Source organism: Penicillium canescens (assembly GCF_028828765.1).
Source record: "Penicillium canescens strain IBT 15451 chromosome Unknown utg000004l_segment0_segment0, whole genome shotgun sequence".
NCBI classification, from domain to species: Eukaryota; Fungi; Ascomycota; class Eurotiomycetes; order Eurotiales; family Aspergillaceae; genus Penicillium; species Penicillium canescens.
The window spans coordinates 5500767-5519580 of record NW_026703966.1 but is presented as its reverse complement, the minus strand read 5'-3'; the positions used below and the strand labels follow the sequence as shown (position 1 = coordinate 5519580).

Genomic DNA, 18814 nt, shown 5'->3' with positions numbered 1-18814 from the left:
GATCCACTTCTACATAGACCTGTTTCGGCCCACGGCCGCACGTTTAAGGCATTTTCTCTCCCCAAGTCCAAGTCGAAATAAAGGCGGAATGCTCGCCCGGGAGTCTGACACCAGCCCCATCCTTGAGGCGGTTGCAGTCAAGAACATCACCTATGCACGTCCAGCCCATCCATAAATGAGAGCCCATTCTTGGCTGACTTCCCAAAGTAAACTCCATTCCTGTATTGTCCTGTTCCTCGACTGAGCATGACTTTCTTCTATTGACTGTCTGAGGTTACTGTAGGCCTGTTGAAGGCACTCCGTTCCAGAGCAGAGCTGCCTCTCCTGAGAAGAAGCTGGACTATCTCCTTCTGTTGGCTGCGCGTAGCATAATACAAAGGCGTCCGAAGATGCCTATCTGGGACGTCGATGAACCGTTGCGCCCACCCAATCTACTATTATCTATTGAGATGGGAATGGCACGATGGCAGTCTGACATACCAGACGGGTCGATATCAATGGAGAGAAGACAACCAACCACTCCCATGCCTAACTCAGGTGTAGAGAGCAGTGTCAGGAGGTAGCTATCGCACTGTCCTTGAAGCTATATCATGAAGGAAAAATCTGGTGGGAAAACTGTAGTCATAGTGATGATGGTACGGTGCTATCTAGAAGGAAAAGACTGCATGCATGCTTCCTGGGGCATTTGCGACACCTCAGGCCAATAATATGCTACTGTCACGGATTCCTCCACTACACTATTTATCTATATAGCGTTAAGTAATGCCGACTATCATTCTCTAAAATATCAATCCTTATACCCGTTTAAGGTTATAAAGCAATCAATCTACCCCGGCTAACTACCATGCATTAGGTGTTCATTTCATCATCATAATCCAATGCCCTAGATATCACATACATCAGGTGATAATTGTAGACCAATTCAATGATGTTATGAGTTGCAAGGCTGTAAAATAGTGATTATCACGGAGTTGTACGCCAAGGGCTGAGTTTGTTGCGAGAGAAGATACGAGACGCAGAGTGTTACGCTCTTGACAGCCAGGAATACGCTTTTTGACAGCTAGGAATAAGATAAATTGGCGATTGGTAGTTGGGCTAACCTCTGGGTCGAATAATATATTATAGCCTTCTTTAGAATTACTATATCTAATACAAATACAGTTGGACTTCGTCCTTCTGCCTAATATACGGATATATCCGATCATGGCAGTATTTCGCAGGAGTCCTCAATTATAGTCTCAAGCTATCACCTTCATCCGTCAGACCACTAGCACCCTCATATTGCGGTTCCACCGTGAATGTCGTGTTGTTCCCTAGCTCAACCCCCTCATGATCGGACCTCGGGTGGCCGGGCTCATAATGATCTCGCTCCTCCCATCTTGTGATCCCAAATGCATCCAGAGGAATATGATAGGCTGGTATTGACGCTATAACTGGCGTCCGTGAGGAATGGGTATCACTCAAGGAACCACTGTTCAACCAGCTACCACCAAGTACCTGCCGAACAAGTGGCCTGAGCGTGGGGAGGAGACTGTGATCGCTGAACAGCAGAGTTCTGTTTGGGTTAGGATGACTTGAAATTACATTCCAGTCAGTTTGGCCCTTGAGTACATAGTTTAATGGGGGGAAGAAGGAGGCATACATCCTGTGACAACATTCTGAGCCGAGATCATGATAACAATGAACCGAGCAAGGCCCGCAAGGATCGTAATTAGCCCGATGGCGAAAATCCCTACTATCGTATAGAGTTGAGGTTGCGTTACATGCAGGTTTGGGAGGAGAAAGAAGGGCAGGACGAAGACTATTTTCTCAATTAGTCGCAATCAAGGATAAAAAATTAGAGAAATAACCTCGTACGCGACGCCTCTCCCGTAAGGTTCAATGCCCAGAATAAGCTGAATGTTTCTCTATTTGCAAGTGCGCTGCATGGGTTTTGTGGATTCCTAGGAAACAAAAAGGTAAGTAACTTCAGCTTCATAACCAAATGGAGAGCGAACTAACCAGTTTATTGAAATCGGAACACACCACGCAAGAAGGATGATAAGCGATGTAATGAATGCAAGCATAATGTATATGGTTACCATCCATAACGCGACGCGCAGCCGAGGCATAATTGGGGGAAAGAGGTAAAAATAAAAAACCGCCATGCTGAGTTTGGTGAAATATAGTCCTGTGATCCAGAAGAAGGCGCTAACATAAAGAAGCTGCATTCATGTTTAGAGTCTGTTGGAGCGTATATATAATGGTCTCACCTCTTGCAAACTGCTCCGTGTCTGGAGATCATTCACAAAGCCAGTTGTAGCTCCACCGTTCACTATTATAGTGTAAAGAACGGTTGCTACAAGTATAGAACACCAAGCCATTACAACGAGGCCCTCTGCGAGCAGACTCGGTGTCTTTCGGAGGAAAAGTCGGACATATAACCGAGCTGTAACAGCGAGTGTGGCAAGGAAGAACAGAACCCAGTCTGTTATCTATATATTATCAGTTCTACACTTTAGTTATACACTTCGAAGCCGGAATGATAGCTTGGAACAGAGGAACATAGGAAGTGACATACAGTTATGGCAACTGACTCAGGGCGAGGCATGCTTCAGGTGATCTGCCATTCATATTAGATTAATAGACTCAGAATAGAGAAGAATTGTGCCCTTTGTCCACATTCTTCAACATACATCTCTGTTATGCCTTCATCGGTGTGGGCACATAGTGAGTCAATTGAAGGCGGTTTGACACAAGTGAGCTATTTCTCGACCGGTCTAAGGTCTCCTAACCAACATTCAAAATCGTGATTGGCAATCTGCTGGATTGCAGAACTTCACTAGCTCCTTAGCCTTTTTCATCTTCCGTTAGGAGCTGTTAGTGAGACTGTCCCGAAGACACTCAGCGAGATAATATAGGAAAAAATTGCGTAGAAGTTGATGACAGATTCGCGTCTACAACCAGGCTCCTTCTTTGCCTCGAGGTAATTTTGACGGTAGGAAATTCGATCCCCGTAAAAGGAGAACTCTATGGGATGTCACTTTTTACCTGGTGTTCCGCCCCGAGATTTGCCAAGAAAGGAACGGTCTTGATTGGTAGGAAATCCGTATTGTATCGATCAGAACAGGTTTGCAGCCTCTTTACTGACTAAGTAGCCGCTTAATTGCCAAGATTCTAGAGATCTGCTCCACAAGGAAGAGATGCCGGGGAGTGGTGATGTCAGCGAGGATCTAGATCTCGAGGTAGCTATTGAGAGGTCTGTGACGCTAACTTTCCGTCACCCCCGCAGTCATGTCAGAATTTCGCTCCATTCAATAACATCTCGAGAATCATGATGGGCTAGACAATCTGTTGTCAGCTATAGATGATTCCATGCCTGACCGTCGCTCTCACATCGCACGTGACGTGACGTGACTAACACCTAGACATCCAGCTGCAGTAGGAACTTTTAGTTATAGTAATTCTTGCGCAGGAGTCGTATTTTCTGGCTCGCGAGCACCCCTACAACTTGCTAGTCTACAAGAAATTACAAGTATTGTGCCAGTCACGACCCACTCGAGTACTAGACCGTATCAGGAATGATAGGAACCTGGGCTTCACGGACTTCATCAAATTTCTCGTCTTGTATAGCTTCTGTTATTCTAGGTGAGTTATGTTGGGTCACTCCGAGTTGCTACTAGGACACTGAACCCGGTCATAGCGTCAATTAGTCAACCCTCCTAAAATTGCTTCTGAGACACCCAAAATACGCCATTACTGCTCCTGTGTCCTAAAAGCGTGCCACGCATAACGTCTTCAGCGGCTTCTCCTCCCAGCCATGAGAATGATGTGGTGAGTATGTTGTTACACTGTAGAAATAGTTAAGCCTATAAGAACAGGACGTATGAACTGCTGTGAGAAGAATGTTACGTAAACAGACTAGGTGCTGTAACACTTTAATCCCTCTAGCTGTCACTGCCCGAACAAAATGTCCAAAAACAATGATACATAATATCTAAAAGGAATTGCAAGCTGAGTAGGGAAAGGAAGGAAGCACCGCAGCCTATAGCAGCCATCTTGCAAAAGCAAATTCAAGATTCAAAAATTGATGGTGGAATTTCAAGTTACTATATTAGTAGATTGTAGGTCTTGCTCAATTTAGCCATCCAATGGCCTCTGATCGTGAGCAACACAAAAAAAAAAATGCAAGTCTTTTCTCGAGTGCCGTACACAGCCCGTACAGCTAGGCGAAAGTTGGATTAAAACCTCCGGTTCAATGAAATAGATGTGAAAAGGAAAACTATTGCTCATCCACAGACTGTCTGTGAACAAATGGCGTGGGATAGCTAGGACCGTATGCCCTTTGTTCAAGACGGATAGATTCCGCAGTCTGTCGGCGTATAGCAGCAAGGTCTGCAGGACGAGTAACTAGAGTAGTACCGTCGGAAGTAGTAGTTCGAGACAAAGGGGCGCCCTTATTTTCTGAATCTTTGCTCTCGTCGGCCGTCGATTCAGTTTCAAGGCCTTGCTCCTCAGAAGGTGGAAGAGCAGACGTACGCTCAGCCGCAACGGCGGCCTTGCAACGATGACTTGTGGAGAGAATTGACAAAGCCAAGCTGACGACCCACCACGCGAAAAGGATCGGCAGGGATCGATACAGCTGTTTCTCACAATCGCCACTCCAGATCTGGACTAAGACCTGGTACACCTCATGCGTGGGAAGCGCATATCCCCATCGGTAGAAAGCTGGGTTCACTTCGAAAGGGCTCACGACACTAGCGATGTTGAAGACCACCCATGTCAAGACGAAAAAGGGCATAAATTGCATCTGGAGATAGCCCGTGGCCACATCCATGACTAGGAAGTTAATGTGCATGTATAGCCAGAGGGCCATCCAGGTTAAGAAGAACTGGAGACCGTTCACGTCCCAGTCTTCACGGAACGCCCAGAGATATCCAGCCGAACATAACGAACCAATAAGCGTATAAGCAGCGGACAAATTCATACGAAGGCGACCGTTTTGCACAGGGAGGAGCTTGCTGAAGAGACCGAAGCTTGACGAGATACCGTTCAGAGCCATGATGAAGAAGAACTGCTGGATGATTGGAAAGACCATGGAGACAGTATTATAGAGCACTCGTGTGCCTTGGTTTGTGGGTTTAACGTCGATCTCTGATGCGGCAATGGGATTGAAGAGGATCTGGGCGATGGCTTCATTCGACCAATCGATCGATTTGCCTGCAGCGCTACCATTGAGGTGGTTGTAGGCGACATGTGCGGCTGCGACTAATGTCTGAACGTTGGCATATATAGCACTTTTCGCGATTGTGGGATATCTGGCTCCGTTCCAGATATAAGTGATGGCGTCGCTGTTGTTGTATGAAGTGGCGGCAGTGGAGCTGGCGAGCGCGGATGATAATCGTGATGATGCACCGGGGTTGGTGTACACAGCAGCCCAGTAGTCTCCCCTGCATACTGACTCATATATATTCTGGGGCTCAGGATAATCGACCGCATTATTTTGGATGAGAGTTGGGAAATCATTTCCTTTCAGCTCGCGATACGCGGCAAGCAACGATTGCCCAATCACTCCGCCGTCATAGTCGACGAGCAGAACATTGAAATTGTGGTAGCGAGAAGAGCTCCGGAATTGAGTGCCATATAGGTAGCACATGTTCCCCAGAAATAAAAGCTGCAAGAGGACAAAGCTTCCACTGATGGCGATTAGGAATGGCTTTCTAACCTGCTTCCAGTAGGCTTCTCCAGGTTTAGCCTGGTGTGGCTTGGAAGCCAGGTCTGATGAGGATTTCATGGCGGATTGGATCCAGCTAAAACAATTTGCAACAGATATAGTGCGGCTCCAACTTCTAGATTTGGATTAGAGAAAGTTGAAGGCTAGAGAAGAAGATGTGCAGTATAACTTGTTCCGCAGCTCATCGATGCAATAAGATAGGGGAAGTTCCACCCTTTTAAGGGTTTAAATAACCTTACCGATATTAAAGTTTATATCCATCGAAGGTCTAGAATAATTTTAAGTCCCGCCTGTGCGCCATATGCACTTCTTAAGATATTTGATATTGAAGCTTATTTCAAGTATCCAAATTAGGGGACACAACTTCCGCTGACTAACCCTCCCTTGGCCAATAGAAACATCGAAAAGCGGAGGACAATACGAGGCCGCTAATTAAAAGCTAAGCTCATGGGGGAGCGGGTCGATTTACCACCGACTTCCTCGGGCTCCGACGCCGATCCACCGACACCCCAAAAGCTTGAGAAATTATTCATTCCGGACGCACTACATGAGAGTAACCTAGGGACCATTGTACAACAGATAAGACTGTGTTTTTTCTCCCTCTCCAGTGATTTAATGCCATTGTTTTTGGTCTTGACGTCATCCTTTCTCTCTTGGAAACAGCGCCCAACTTCCGATACAGTATCATTTATAGGCCGGATTGATAACAAGCAGTGCCTGGAGAGTTTTCCTTCGGCAGCCCTTCAAACGGGGTAATATAGCATAATCCAGCTCTCAGGATACTTCTCTGGTGCAAGGTTGCATCTTCAAACAAATATTGAATAATTGCTTTCGTTGTTTTGGTAAACCAAAGAACTATTATACAAACTATCATATGGCCCCCGTCAAAGTATTTTGTCTGAAGGTTTTTGATATCCCTGGCTGTCATCCATTCTGGTCCCTTTAATCAAATCTGTTGGGCATACCAAGTCAATATAGCCATTTATTGCTCAAATCGTACGATTGAACAACTTTTTCCCCCACGATCTTCTAGCCATTACAAAATGAGCTGAAACAAAGTTTGCAAGGCTTGAATGTGAAATTGCACGCGTCTTGACCAGATAAATTACATAGTGATCCAAGTTGACCAAATGAATATACGGGAGATTGGGTTCATGGCTGAAACAGACTTATTTTGGACCTAACTTCGGAAACTGGCGCTGTGCGGACACATATCGGCCCTGGTAACTTACCTTACATACCATGTCGTTGAGCCTCAGAAACATGTGCGGAATATTGCCGATCAAGCGACCACTAGCCGAGCAATTAATCTGTTCAATTTAGCATATTTTAATGCACACCTGAAAGCATTCTACGAAGTCTACTCCTTGACTAGGCTTGTAGAATTAAATTCAACAAGGTGAGCTGAGAAGCGCCAATATGAGGATATCACGTTAATATATTAGTGAATCTTTTACCTTTCGTTGTTTTTATTTTTTTATTTTTTAGTTTATTTTTTTATTTTTATTTTTCATTTTGGAAGGAAGGGTTAATGGGGGTTCAAGTCTTCTAAGCGCGTAATACTAAAATTGGCTACTCGATAGAGCTGTACAAACCACGAATTCCGTTCCGAGACCCACTTCCTGGCTTGCAGAGCTACCGCTGACTCAGCGGAAGGAGTGTAACGGACGCTGGATTTTGAGTTTTGGGCTTTGACTAGTGGTACAGGGCATTTTGAGGGCAGTTGCGAGCCAACTACTAGTCTCCTCTGTTTGAGGCTGAACCCTAAGTAAAACTTGTTAGAGATAGAATAACCTAGTTTCTTAATAGTGGTATAATCTAAATAGACTGCGCCAAAACCCGCGAATAGGTTGTGATATGAAAATGTAAAGTAAGAAGGGTTCTGGTGTTTGCAGGACAGAGCCTGTCAACTGGGTAAGGTGAAGATGCCTAGGAGTAAGTGATATTGGAGGAATATAGAGACTGATTCTAAGACAACCTCTAGGTTCTCCTAGAAGGACTATTTAACATAGCGGATAGCGTTGCGGTGAACTAACGCTAACGTGTCGACACCTATACGATGTCGATCCTCTGTGATTGTGAGAGGACTCCGTGGCAATTAAGAAACTAGGCTAAGGGATATTAAAGGTAGGCAGGTAGGAGATAGCCGAAAAAAGCGTAATTCATATAGTCGCGGGACTTAGCGTGTTAATAATATTTAAAACCTAAGTTAGGGCCCCGGACCTAGTACGAGATCGTGCGGAGGTCTAGTGACACAACGGTGCTAAGCTCAGTGACAGCCCCAGCCTGGTCGTCTAGTAGAACAATCACCAAAAAAAAAAAAAAAAAAAGCGGAAGGTCATTTAACTGCCAACATCACATCATGAAAATAGCGGTAGTAACATAAAACTGCTAGGTCTAAGGAGCTGGTAATGACGTTGGAGTCGACCTGGCTACCTCAATCATTAATCCCTGATCATTGCAAGTTAGGTTTTACAACAGTCATCTTTTATTTGCTGCAGGCTATATCTTTATTTGCGAAGAGATACATATGTAAAAATTCCTCCGGAGACAATACTCTCGATAAGCGCATAGAACTACATGTAGCAGAAGAGATCTTGGATACCAAATAGGCTAGCCGATTGTACGGGCTGGTAGCTTGGGACTGATGTTAGCGTGAGAATCCGCCCCGCCTAGTCGACCTCAATTTCAATGAATATTTGTGTGCTTCCAGAGTGTATCCACATACCTTTAATTTATGATGGTGTCAGTAGGATCATCGCTTTTAGTACCATCAATATGAGCAGCGGCCAGACCGAAATAAGTCCATGTTTTCTTGGCTTATTAATCAAGAAATTTGGCTTCTTCTATCACGTGGTTTGTTCAGATCTAAGGGGAGTCACTCCTGTGGTCAGCGCAAGAGTCTTCGCAAATTAATCATGAGAAATTGCGTCCCTTTTTGATCTGCAGTAGGTTTATCCTAACACACAACTTAATCGGGCTCAATGTAGGATCAAACTTCGCATTCCTCTGTTTCGACTCAATTGATCCGATTTGCGGAGTGTGGCGCACGTGGCAGTGGTTATGACGTGCGCGCTACAGTGAGTTAAAAGTTCCATCGGTTATTGGTTGTCTTCATCGAGCGTTCCATTACCTTTCTCTACAAACCACATTAAATCGATCCATTGGCAGTGCAAAGGACGAATTTTTCTATGCCATTTCACTATGGCTTCGAATGGATGGAAGTATGCAGTGAACGAGGCTGTTCTCCATATCTGGAAGATTCTCCAGGTCAACTGGCACCTCGGAGTCACTGCATTTGGCGGGCCTCCCGTTCATTTCAAGATTGTAAGCAAACTTCCGGCATTTAATTGACTAAGCAGCCCTGATGGCATGATAGTTCTATGACAAGTTTGTATTAAAACTTAATTGGGTTGACGAGCAGCTGGTATGTTTTCAAACACAGCGTCGTTTGGTCCAGCAAGAATACTAAGTAATTGGCAACATAGTATCAGGAGCTGTTCAGCATCTCGCAAGCTCTGTCTGGTCCTGCCAGCACAAAAATGCTTTACTGCGTGAACCTCATTCACGATGGTTTCCTTGGAGCTGCCCTTGGATTCATCACTTGGAGGTAAATTCACAAGCTCAACATGCTATTCATGTCACTGGCGCGGGATCGAAAGTTAATATTGTCCTGGCGGTTAGTCTTCCTGGTGCTGTAGGCATGTTTGGCCTTTCTATTGGTATCTCCAATATCGACGAGAGTTTACCTCGTGCAGTTTATGCTGTGCTTTCGGGACTCAATGCGGCTACTGTCGGTATAATTGCCCTGGCGGCAGTCGAGCTCTCAGATAAAGCAATCACGGACCGCCTCACCAGAATACTGGTCTTTCTCTCTGCTACCGCTGGTATGCTATACAATGCGCTGTGGTACTTCCCAGTTCTTATGTTTGCAGCGGGTTGCAGTACGGTTACATACGACTACCACTGGCTTCACCGACCTATCCAAGCTATATTTAAGCTCATAAAGGGAATTACAAGGTTTCGTCTTTCTGACGTGGGAGGAAACAGCAGAGATGAAAGCGGTCCTGCTCTTGAAGCCAATAGTTCCGGCGAGGCGCTCGACGTTCAGAACCAGAATTCCACTCGGGAATCTGAGCCACGCATTATACCACAGGGCCGTCGCTTGGATATCTCCTGGAAGTCCGGTGCAGCGATAATTGCAACATTCTCTCTTTCCTTCGTTATTGTCATGGTTCTTCGAGGCGTCTTACCTCGGCCTCCGCTCTTGTATAAACTCTTCGCCAACCTTTACCTTGCTGGGACTATTATCTTTGGCGGTGGTCCGGTCGTTATTCCACTCTTGAGAGAATATATAGTGACTGAAGGATGGGTCAGCCCGCGCGACTTTCTCATCGGCCTCGCCGTCATACAAGCATTTCCTGGGCCAAACTTCAACTTCGCTGTGTTTTTGGGCGGCTTAACCGCTATCCATGGCGGATACCCCGCGATCACAGGAGCCATTATTGCTTTTTGTGGAATTTTCGCTCCTGGCATTACTCTCGTTCATGGCACAATGGGGGTTTGGGGAGTATTGCGAAGTCGACGTTGGGTGAAATCTGCAGTGAGAGGCATCAACGCTGGCGCAGTCGGTTTAATATACACGGCGGTGTATCGTATATGGCAGATCGGCTATATCGATGTAGGTTTCCAGTCAGGTAAGAGTCTAGGGGATGATCCATGGTGGGTGGTCGTGACCGCCACTAGCTATGTGGGCGGGCGATACTTTGGCATTGCAGCGCCACTGGCTATTCTTTTTGGAGCCGTGTTAGGCTTGATCAGATATGCAGTGGTTTAGTTTGGGTGTGAAAGTGTACGCTAAGTTCATACATAGCATGCGAGTCCTACCGTAAATATCTCAACGGATCTCTACACCTTCTTGCATCTTAATCGATTCAATTAGTTCCGTACTAGCCAGCGGCCAAATTGTCATCAAATTAGGTATTGCAATCTTGGTAGTATCGCTTCATATAGAGAGGTCGAACCAAGTTGGAACAAACATGCCCGCAATTAAGAGGGAGGTGATAGAACTAACGTTATAGCTAGGTGCACCGAACGCTGTACTACCCACGACTAGTAGGTCAAAACAGGATGTGACTGCTCATTCGGCATGATCAGTAATCACGATTTGACCAGTAAATACATCTTGAGGCATAGTGGAGTATGCGTCATAATTTAATTATCTGTACTAAGTTTAGACTACGGAAAAAAAGCAGTAATCGACCTAAGCTTGTTTATTCTATCAGGCCGACAGGGACCTTATTCATGTTTATAACTTCACACGAGAGAACATGTTGTATCTAACGAAATCCATCCCTCGTTCGTATGGCGATCAAAATTCCTTCATACCGTCTCGCGCGTGTCGCGCAAGCTCTTCTAGCAATCGCCAATTTTAGTATTTCAGTATATTGTAAGTCACCTTGTTGCCTTGAATGATGATAAAAATTCATTCTCAGTTTTAATAGTGCTATGTTTATTATCCCTCTACGGTACAATATTTTATGCTTTTGCAACGGCAATATGGACATTCAGCTTTGCAGCTCCTTATCTTGCTCTAGCCCCGATTTACAATCCTCGGGTTGAGCGTTGTTTTGTGGTTCCAGCAGTAGAAGCAGTTACAATGTTTCTTTGGCTGGCCGTGATAATTACACAAGCCTACTCTCTACAATCACCCATGCAATACACTTCGGGCGGCCAGAAGGCATCTCAAGGAGCAACCGTATTGGCGGTTTTAGAATGGTACGTGTTGGAATTTAGTATCAACTTTTGTTCCCCGGTCGTCGTTCATAGCAAAGCTCAATAACGGTAAAGCTGAACATGCTGATATTTATCTTCTATTCAGGGCGTTGTTCGTTTTCACGAGCATTAAATCATTCCGCATCGCTACACAGAAAAACGATGTCACTGATTATTTCGCCATGTTGCCGTATCATTGAAGCTCGAATTTCCCAGTTATTGAACTCCAATGTATATTTGAAACGATTTTCCTTTAATTCTTGGCCAACCATAGCACTTTTCCCAATGCACAGAGAGGCTGCTGTACCGAAGAAGGCGGGCGTGGGGGAGATGTGGAGATGTGCGCCGTTCATGCTGAAGTTACATTGGTCAGTAATGGTGGTTGAGATAGGGCTCTTGGGACTTGTGTTGGGAGGGTCGTGACTTTAGATGTGTTAAATACCGGAAATGAAACATGGGAGTCCTGTCTACTATAAGTGTACTTGGCTCTTTTCTCGGCACATTACACAGGTGTGTTACACAGCTGAAACCCCGAACCCCGAGTGGAGGCCTTACAGATATGGGAGTTCACAATCGGCTGCTTAAGCACCAACGAAAGAAATACTATTCTAATGCGGACTGAATAATGCTAGTTCGAGTGGTAATGGACAAAGCATCCTGATCAACTTTCTTACACTTGCGGTATATACAAGTCATGGAAAAGGTTTATAAAGAGAGGCAGTTTAAGTGAACTTCCATATATACACAGTGCAAGGCAGATAGATTTCTAACCCTTTTCGACTTTGATCATCAGAATTATCAAAATATTAAATCCTCGTCCCTACCTCCGATTAGAGCGCGAGTCCAGGTAAAAGTAGGAAAACCGCCTCACTAAACAGCGAAAAGCTTAGGGGTTTTCTCATATATGGAGCACTGGTCGCGGCCGCCAAGTCCTTCACGAGAGGAGACAATTTCAGAGAAAGCGAGATCCTTGTTCGTTTGCATCTTACCATCTCTAAGATATGATAGTCAGTGTTCGTTCCAGAATGTCCTTTTTTCCCCAACCGCCATCTGCCTTATACTTTTCTTCCATGATCTGATGCAGTTTGGTTGACCCTTGGCTGATTGTACCAGCTTAATCGAACAGTGGTAAAGCAAAGTAGCCAATAAGTCCCGATGATTACGTGTACGACTTGTGGTTTATTCATCGTCCCGAACGAGGCCGGGGTGTTGAATAATCAGAAATACGCCCACGCATTCCAGCATCCAGACTCAGATTGCATACACCTCAGCATAGTTGAGGCGAAATTATTCCAAGCAAACAGGAGGCTCCTAAAGTAAATAATACATAGCCAAGCCCGGAGTTAGCTTAACAGGGTTTCGGTGTAATAGATCGACGCTAGGGAAACAAGGGTTAGTTAGGGCAGAGATGCGCCTGTGTATTCATCCGCCCGTATGGTTTATTCATCATTGTTCAGAAAACTGGGTACCATAACTATCGACTAAGATTTGAGTAATGCTGTCAACCAGCAATGCACCCCTTTATCTGAACGGGTTGATTACAATTGACAAAGCTAAACTTGATGGGTACCATTGGCCAGGTAGTCGCTTTAGAGTAACTTGAAGTTACTTGAACAGCTTGCTCGCTGCCTCACGTCGGCTTTTCTTTCTTAACTTTGTCAAGACGTTCCTGTCCATACAATTGCAAATCTGGTGGCTTACTAGATTCAATTTTTCTCGCTTCCTTAATACTTTATCGAACTCCAGAGGTCTCCAAATGACCCTCTACCCGTCAAGCGCTGACAGCAAGTCCGATGATTCCTCCATCTCAGACAAAACGCCAATACAAGACCTCGATGCCGAGCACAAATTGGCAGAAAAGGTGGCCCCTGGAAGCCGAACGACGTGGCACATGGCCGAAGAACTGCAAGCGATGAAAGACCGAGACGAGCAAAGTGGGGAGAAGGCCAGGAAACTTGGAGTCGCCTGGCAGAACCTCACCGTCAAGGGTATCAGCAGTGATGCTACATTCAATGAGAACGTCCTTTCACAATTTAATCCCTTCGGGAAAGCTGGTAAGGGCGACCCTATGAAAACAATCCTCGACAACTCGTTTGGCTGTGTGAAGCCTGGAGAGATGCTGCTTGTTCTCGGACGCCCGGGGTCAGGGTGCACGACGTTGCTTAACATGCTTTCAAATCATCGGCTTGGTTATGCGGAGATCGCAGGTGACGTTTCGTTTGGAAACATGCCTGCCGAGGAAGCCAAGCAATACCGCGGTCAGATCATTATGAATACGGAGGAGGAAATCTTCTTCCCGACATTGTCTGTGGGCGAGACCATCGATTTCGCCGCCCGTATGAAGGTCCCGTATCATCTGCCGCCGGGTATCAAGTCTGCGGAGGAATACGCTCAGCTCAACAAGAATTTCCTTCTGAGATCGGTAGGCATCTCGCATACAGCATCTACCAATGTGGGGGATGCCTTCATTAGAGGTGTCTCTGGAGGGAGAGGAAACGTGTTTCCATCCTTGAGTGCTTGACTACTCGAGCAAGCGTCTTCTGTTGGGACAATTCCACGCGTGGCCTCGACGCCAGCACAGCGTTAGAGTGGACCAAGGCAATCAGAGCGATGACGGATATCCTTGGACTCACCACAATTGTCACCCTGTATCAGGCAGGCAACGGCATCTACGAGCATTTTGACAAGGTGCTCGTCCTGGATGAGGGCAAGCAGATTTTCTACGGCCCACAACAGGAAGCAGTGCCTTTTATGGAAGACCTTGGTTTTATGCGCGACTCTGGCTCTAACCGAGCTGACTTCCTGACTGGCGTGACTGTGCCAACCGAGCGTCTTATTGCCCCCGGCTACGAGCAAAAATTTCCTCGGACTGCGGACGAGATTCTCGCTATCTATGAGCGGTCCCCGATCAAGGCTAAGATGCTGGCCGAATGCACCTATCCAGAAAGCGAAGAGGCAGCAGACAATACGGCCGTCTTCAAGCAATCAGTTGCCTGGGAAAAGCACAGAGGGTTGTCCAAAACCTCACCTGTCACGACCGACTTTTTTTCCCAGGTCAAGGGCGCGGTCATTCGACAGTATCAGATCATGTGGGGTGACAAGGCCACTCTTCTTGTGAAGCAAGGTGCCACAGTTATCCAGGCTCTTCTCGGCGGCTCTCTCTTTTACAATGCCCCGGCAAACTCTGCCGGTCTTTTCCTTAAAGGCGGCGCTCTGTTCTTCTCGATCTTATATCCCGCTCTTATCGCTCTCTCAGAAGTCACCGACTCGTTTACTGGCAGACCCATTCTTGCCAAACATCGCGCTTTTGCCCTGTATCATCCGGCAGCCATCTGCGTTGCCCAGATCACCACAGACTTGCCCATCTTGCTATTCCAGGTCACGCAATTTGGCCTCGTTCTTTATTTCATGGTTGGCCTGAAGGTTACCGCCGCAGCCTTCTTCACTTATTGGATCATCAACTTTTTTACAGCTTTGTCCATGACAGCCCTGTTACGACTGATTGGAGCCGCTTTTCCAACCTTCGACGCCGCAACCAAGGCCTCTGGCCTAACCATTGTGGCATGTTTCGTTTACATGGGCTACATGATCATCAAGCCGGAGATGCATCCATGGTTTGTGTGGCTCTTTTGGATCAACCCTATGGCATACGGCTTCGAAGCTCTTCTCGGCAACGAATTCCACGAGCAAGACATCCCCTGCGTTGGCCCGAACCTCATACCAAACGGTCCTGGTTATACTGGAGAGGGCGGCCAATCTTGTGCAGGTGTTGGCGGCGCGATGCCTGGTGCAGCGAGCCTCACCGGTGATGCCTATCTCTCATCTATGTCATTCAGTCACAGTCACGTCTGGCGCAATCTCGGCATCATCATCGCATGGTGGATACTGTTCGTTGTGCTTACCATCTTCTTCACTAGCCGGTGGAAGCTACTTGGAGAAGGCGGTCGAAGCCTACTCATTCCACGGGAGCTGCAGCACAAATCGAAACATCTACTACAGGACGAGGAGTCGCAAGTAACTAAAAACGTCCCCGCCGTATCCGCATCTGACACGCCGGGTGGAAGCCTGAGCAACGACCTGATCCGCAACAAGAGCATTTTCACATGGAAAGACTTGACGTACACGGTCAAGACTCCCTCGGGTGATAGAGTCCTCCTCGATAGCGTGCAAGGTTACATTAAACCTGGCACACTGGGAGCACTTATGGGATCTTCTGGTGCCGGCAAGACAACTCTCCTTGACGTCCTTGCCCAGCGTAAGACAGAAGGCACTATCCATGGATCCGTTCTTGTTGATGGCCGACCTATCCCTATCTCCTTCCAACGTTCCGCTGGGTATGTCGAACAGCTGGATGTGCATGAATCTCTCGCGACCGTTCGCGAGGCTCTCGAATTCTCAGCCCTCTTGCGCCAATCGCGTGATACTCCCGACGAGGTAAAGCTACGCTACGTGGACACAATCATTGACCTCTTGGAACTCAATGACCTTGAGCACACACTTGTTGGTACTCCTGGTGCTGGTCTTTCGGTTGAGCAGCGTAAGCGTCTCACTATCGCCGTTGAGCTAGTCGCAAAACCTAGCATTCTTATCTTTTTGGATGAACCCACATCTGGTCTTGACGGCCAGGCTGCCTTTAATACCGTTCGATTCCTACGCAAACTCGCTGATGCTGGACAAGCCATATTGGTTACTATCCATCAGCCTTCGGCGCAGTTATTCGCGCAGTTCGATACTCTTCTGTTGCTCGCCCGTGGTGGAAAGACAGTTTACTTTGGCGATATTGGCGATAATGGAGACACTCTTAATGCTTATTTCGCTCGACATGGAGCTCCTTGCCCACCTGAGGCCAACCCTGCTGAGCACATGATTGATGTGGTATCAGGAAACGCGCCCCAAGGTCGCGATTGGAGTCAGATCTGGTTGGAATCCGCAGAGCATGACCAGCTTATCAAAGACCTAGATACTATGGTTGCAGAAGCCGCTGCTCGTCCTTCCGGGACTATTGATGATGGCCACGAGTTTGCAGCTACCATATGGACACAGGTCAAGCTTGTAACTCGCCGCATGAACGTCTCACTATTCCGTAACACCGAGTATATTGACAACAAGTTCCTCCTACACGTCAGCCTCGCGCTATTGAATGGGTTCTCCTTTTGGATGATTGGCGATAGCCTCACAGACCTCCAGAAAAATCTTTTCACTGTCTTCAACTTTATTTTCGTGGCACCGGGAGTTATCTCTCAGCTCCAACCGCTTTTTATTGACCGTCGCGATATCTACGAGACGCGTGAGAAGAAGAGCAAGATGTACCACTGGGCTCCATTCGTCACTGGTCTGATCATCTCAGAGATCCCTTACTTGCTTGTCTGCGCGTTGCTGTATTATGTCTGTTGGTACTTCACTTGCGGGCTCCCAACAGCACCGGAGTACGCTGGCAGTGTTTTCTTCGTTGTGGTAAGTCGTTCTTCTCTCGAAGATCTCAGTAACTCGTATCGCACGTACTAAAACGAAGTCACAGGTGATGTACGAGTGTCTTTACACTGGTATTGGCCAGATGATCGCCGCTTACGCCCCCAATGCGGTGTTCGCCTCGCTCGTCAACCCGCTTGTTATCACAACCCTGGTCTCATTCTGTGGCGTCATGGTGCCGTACAGCCAGATTGAACCATTCTGGAGATATTGGTAAGCACCACATTCACGCCTAAAATCTTCTATCTTGGTAGAAACTGATCTCGACTCCAGGATGTATTACATTGATCCATTCAACTATCTGATGAGTTCCCTGCTTGTGTTCACCACTTGGTCCAAGTCTGTCGAATGCGATACTCGTGAACTCGCTATATTTGACCCGCCATCCAACCAAACCTGTGGTGAATATCTTACGGCCTACCAACAAGGCATGGGCGCGGGGACAAATCTCCTCAACCCAGAGGCGACCACCGACTGCCGTGTGTGCCAGTATACTGGAGGCGGGGACTTCCTTAAGACGCTCAATCTCAGTGAAGAGTACTTTGGCTGGAGGAATGCAGGCATCGTTGTCATTTTTGTGATTGGTATCTATGGGCTGGTATACCTAATGATGAAATTGAGGACAAAGGCTACTAAGAAGGCCGAGTCCTAGACTACCGGGCCCTTGGGGCTGCTAAGGCGTGTCTTCACGTTGTGGTGTTTTGCCTGAGTCTGTCGCCTCAGATTCTGGCTTACGGCTCCCGTTTGGTTGCTTTCTTTCTTTTATTGATTCTTCTTATTTTAAAACATTGTTTTATAGAATGATAGACAATTGGCGAGTCGATTTTAGACCACTGGCGTTGTCATGGACTCTCTGTCTTCTCTGGTCACTTTTTTCACACATCTCTTCTCTCTCGGCTGAATACCTCTGCAAGGAGATGCATACAGACAAATCCCAACTTGCAAATCTCAAGCGCGGTTTCTCAATCAACATAGCTTCATATTCTCGACAGGGCGATCCTTTGGTAAATGTTTCTTCAATACAAGTGATGATAAGGAAAATAAGGAAATGTAAAATTGGATAGGTCCAAGAAATATTCACTTCAAGCAAGCTATGCAAATTCGAAACTGATTTTGGCTGATTCTCAGGGTAATAAGATATCCCTTAAGCTGCTATTGGTATGTGCATTTATAGGGCTCCCATGCTCGGTGAACTGTTTGTTGTCGAGTTCGAAGACCGTCGAGCAGCTTAAGGGGTGTCATATGATATGTAAGCCAAACCCCTGAGCTTCATATGAAACGCACAAACTAACAGCGACCATACCAGATCATGGTCACATGACCAACTAGGTCATGTGATCGCAACGGGTTTACATTACAGCGTGCTCACAATGAACGCGAGTTTCATTTTTCAGAGAATAGGTTGCTCAAGGGCCTCTGTACATGGGTTAAAAACATTGAGGTGAAGGCTGGGTGAAATGGCAGGGCAGGGGTTTCTGGAGGAACATGCTAGTGCACAGGGATCGCAGATCACCTGGACAGATTTCTTACACCGAAGATTGTGAACAATTTTACGAAATTTACAGTATTAATACTAAGATATAACTCATTTATCAGCTGATACGACGTCACTACTTTCAACTCCCACGGAGGGTCAGCCGCACGCCCCATTGAGGCCTTATAAATAAAGCCGGGGAAGCCATTTTCTTTGGGTGTTTCCAAAGTTCCAACCTCTCTAGCCGTAAGTGGTATATGCTAAATGCGTCATTTTAAGAGGCTTATCAGTTGCCCAATCAGCCTCCAAAAATTCCCCCAGCGCCGATTGGTCCAACTGAAAGTCTCAAGTAAGAATACGAGCTGGTCAACATAGGTCTGGCC

The 18814-nt window shown here is 46.6% G+C and overlaps 3 protein-coding genes across 3 annotated transcripts; 2 read left to right on the top strand and 1 right to left on the bottom strand.

Moving 5' to 3' along the window:
- Positions 1-4261: 4261 nt before the first annotated feature.
- Positions 4262-5773, bottom strand: N7446_007411 (SNG1 family protein; the record flags this gene model as incomplete). Its single annotated transcript, XM_058516156.1, has 1 exon — positions 4262-5773. The coding sequence occupies one exon, from the start codon at positions 5771-5773 to the stop codon at positions 4262-4264; it is 1512 nt and encodes a 503-aa protein (XP_058373334.1).
- A 3144-nt stretch (positions 5774-8917) lies between these two features.
- On the top strand, positions 8918-10550 carry N7446_007410 (chromate transporter; the record flags this gene model as incomplete). The annotated part of the gene is made up of 4 exons (XM_058516155.1): positions 8918-9040; positions 9093-9140; positions 9202-9323; positions 9398-10550. The coding sequence occupies 4 exons, from the start codon at positions 8918-8920 to the stop codon at positions 10548-10550; spliced, it is 1446 nt and encodes a 481-aa protein (XP_058373333.1).
- Positions 10551-13244: 2694 nt separating this feature from the next.
- Positions 13245-17609, top strand: N7446_007409 (uncharacterized protein; the record flags this gene model as incomplete). Its single annotated transcript, XM_058516154.1, is given in 4 exon segments — positions 13245-13985; positions 14003-16942; positions 17007-17170; positions 17231-17609. 4 exon segments carry the CDS (start codon positions 13245-13247, stop codon positions 17607-17609), a joined length of 4224 nt encoding a protein of 1407 aa, XP_058373332.1.
- Positions 17610-18814: the final 1205 nt, after the last annotated feature.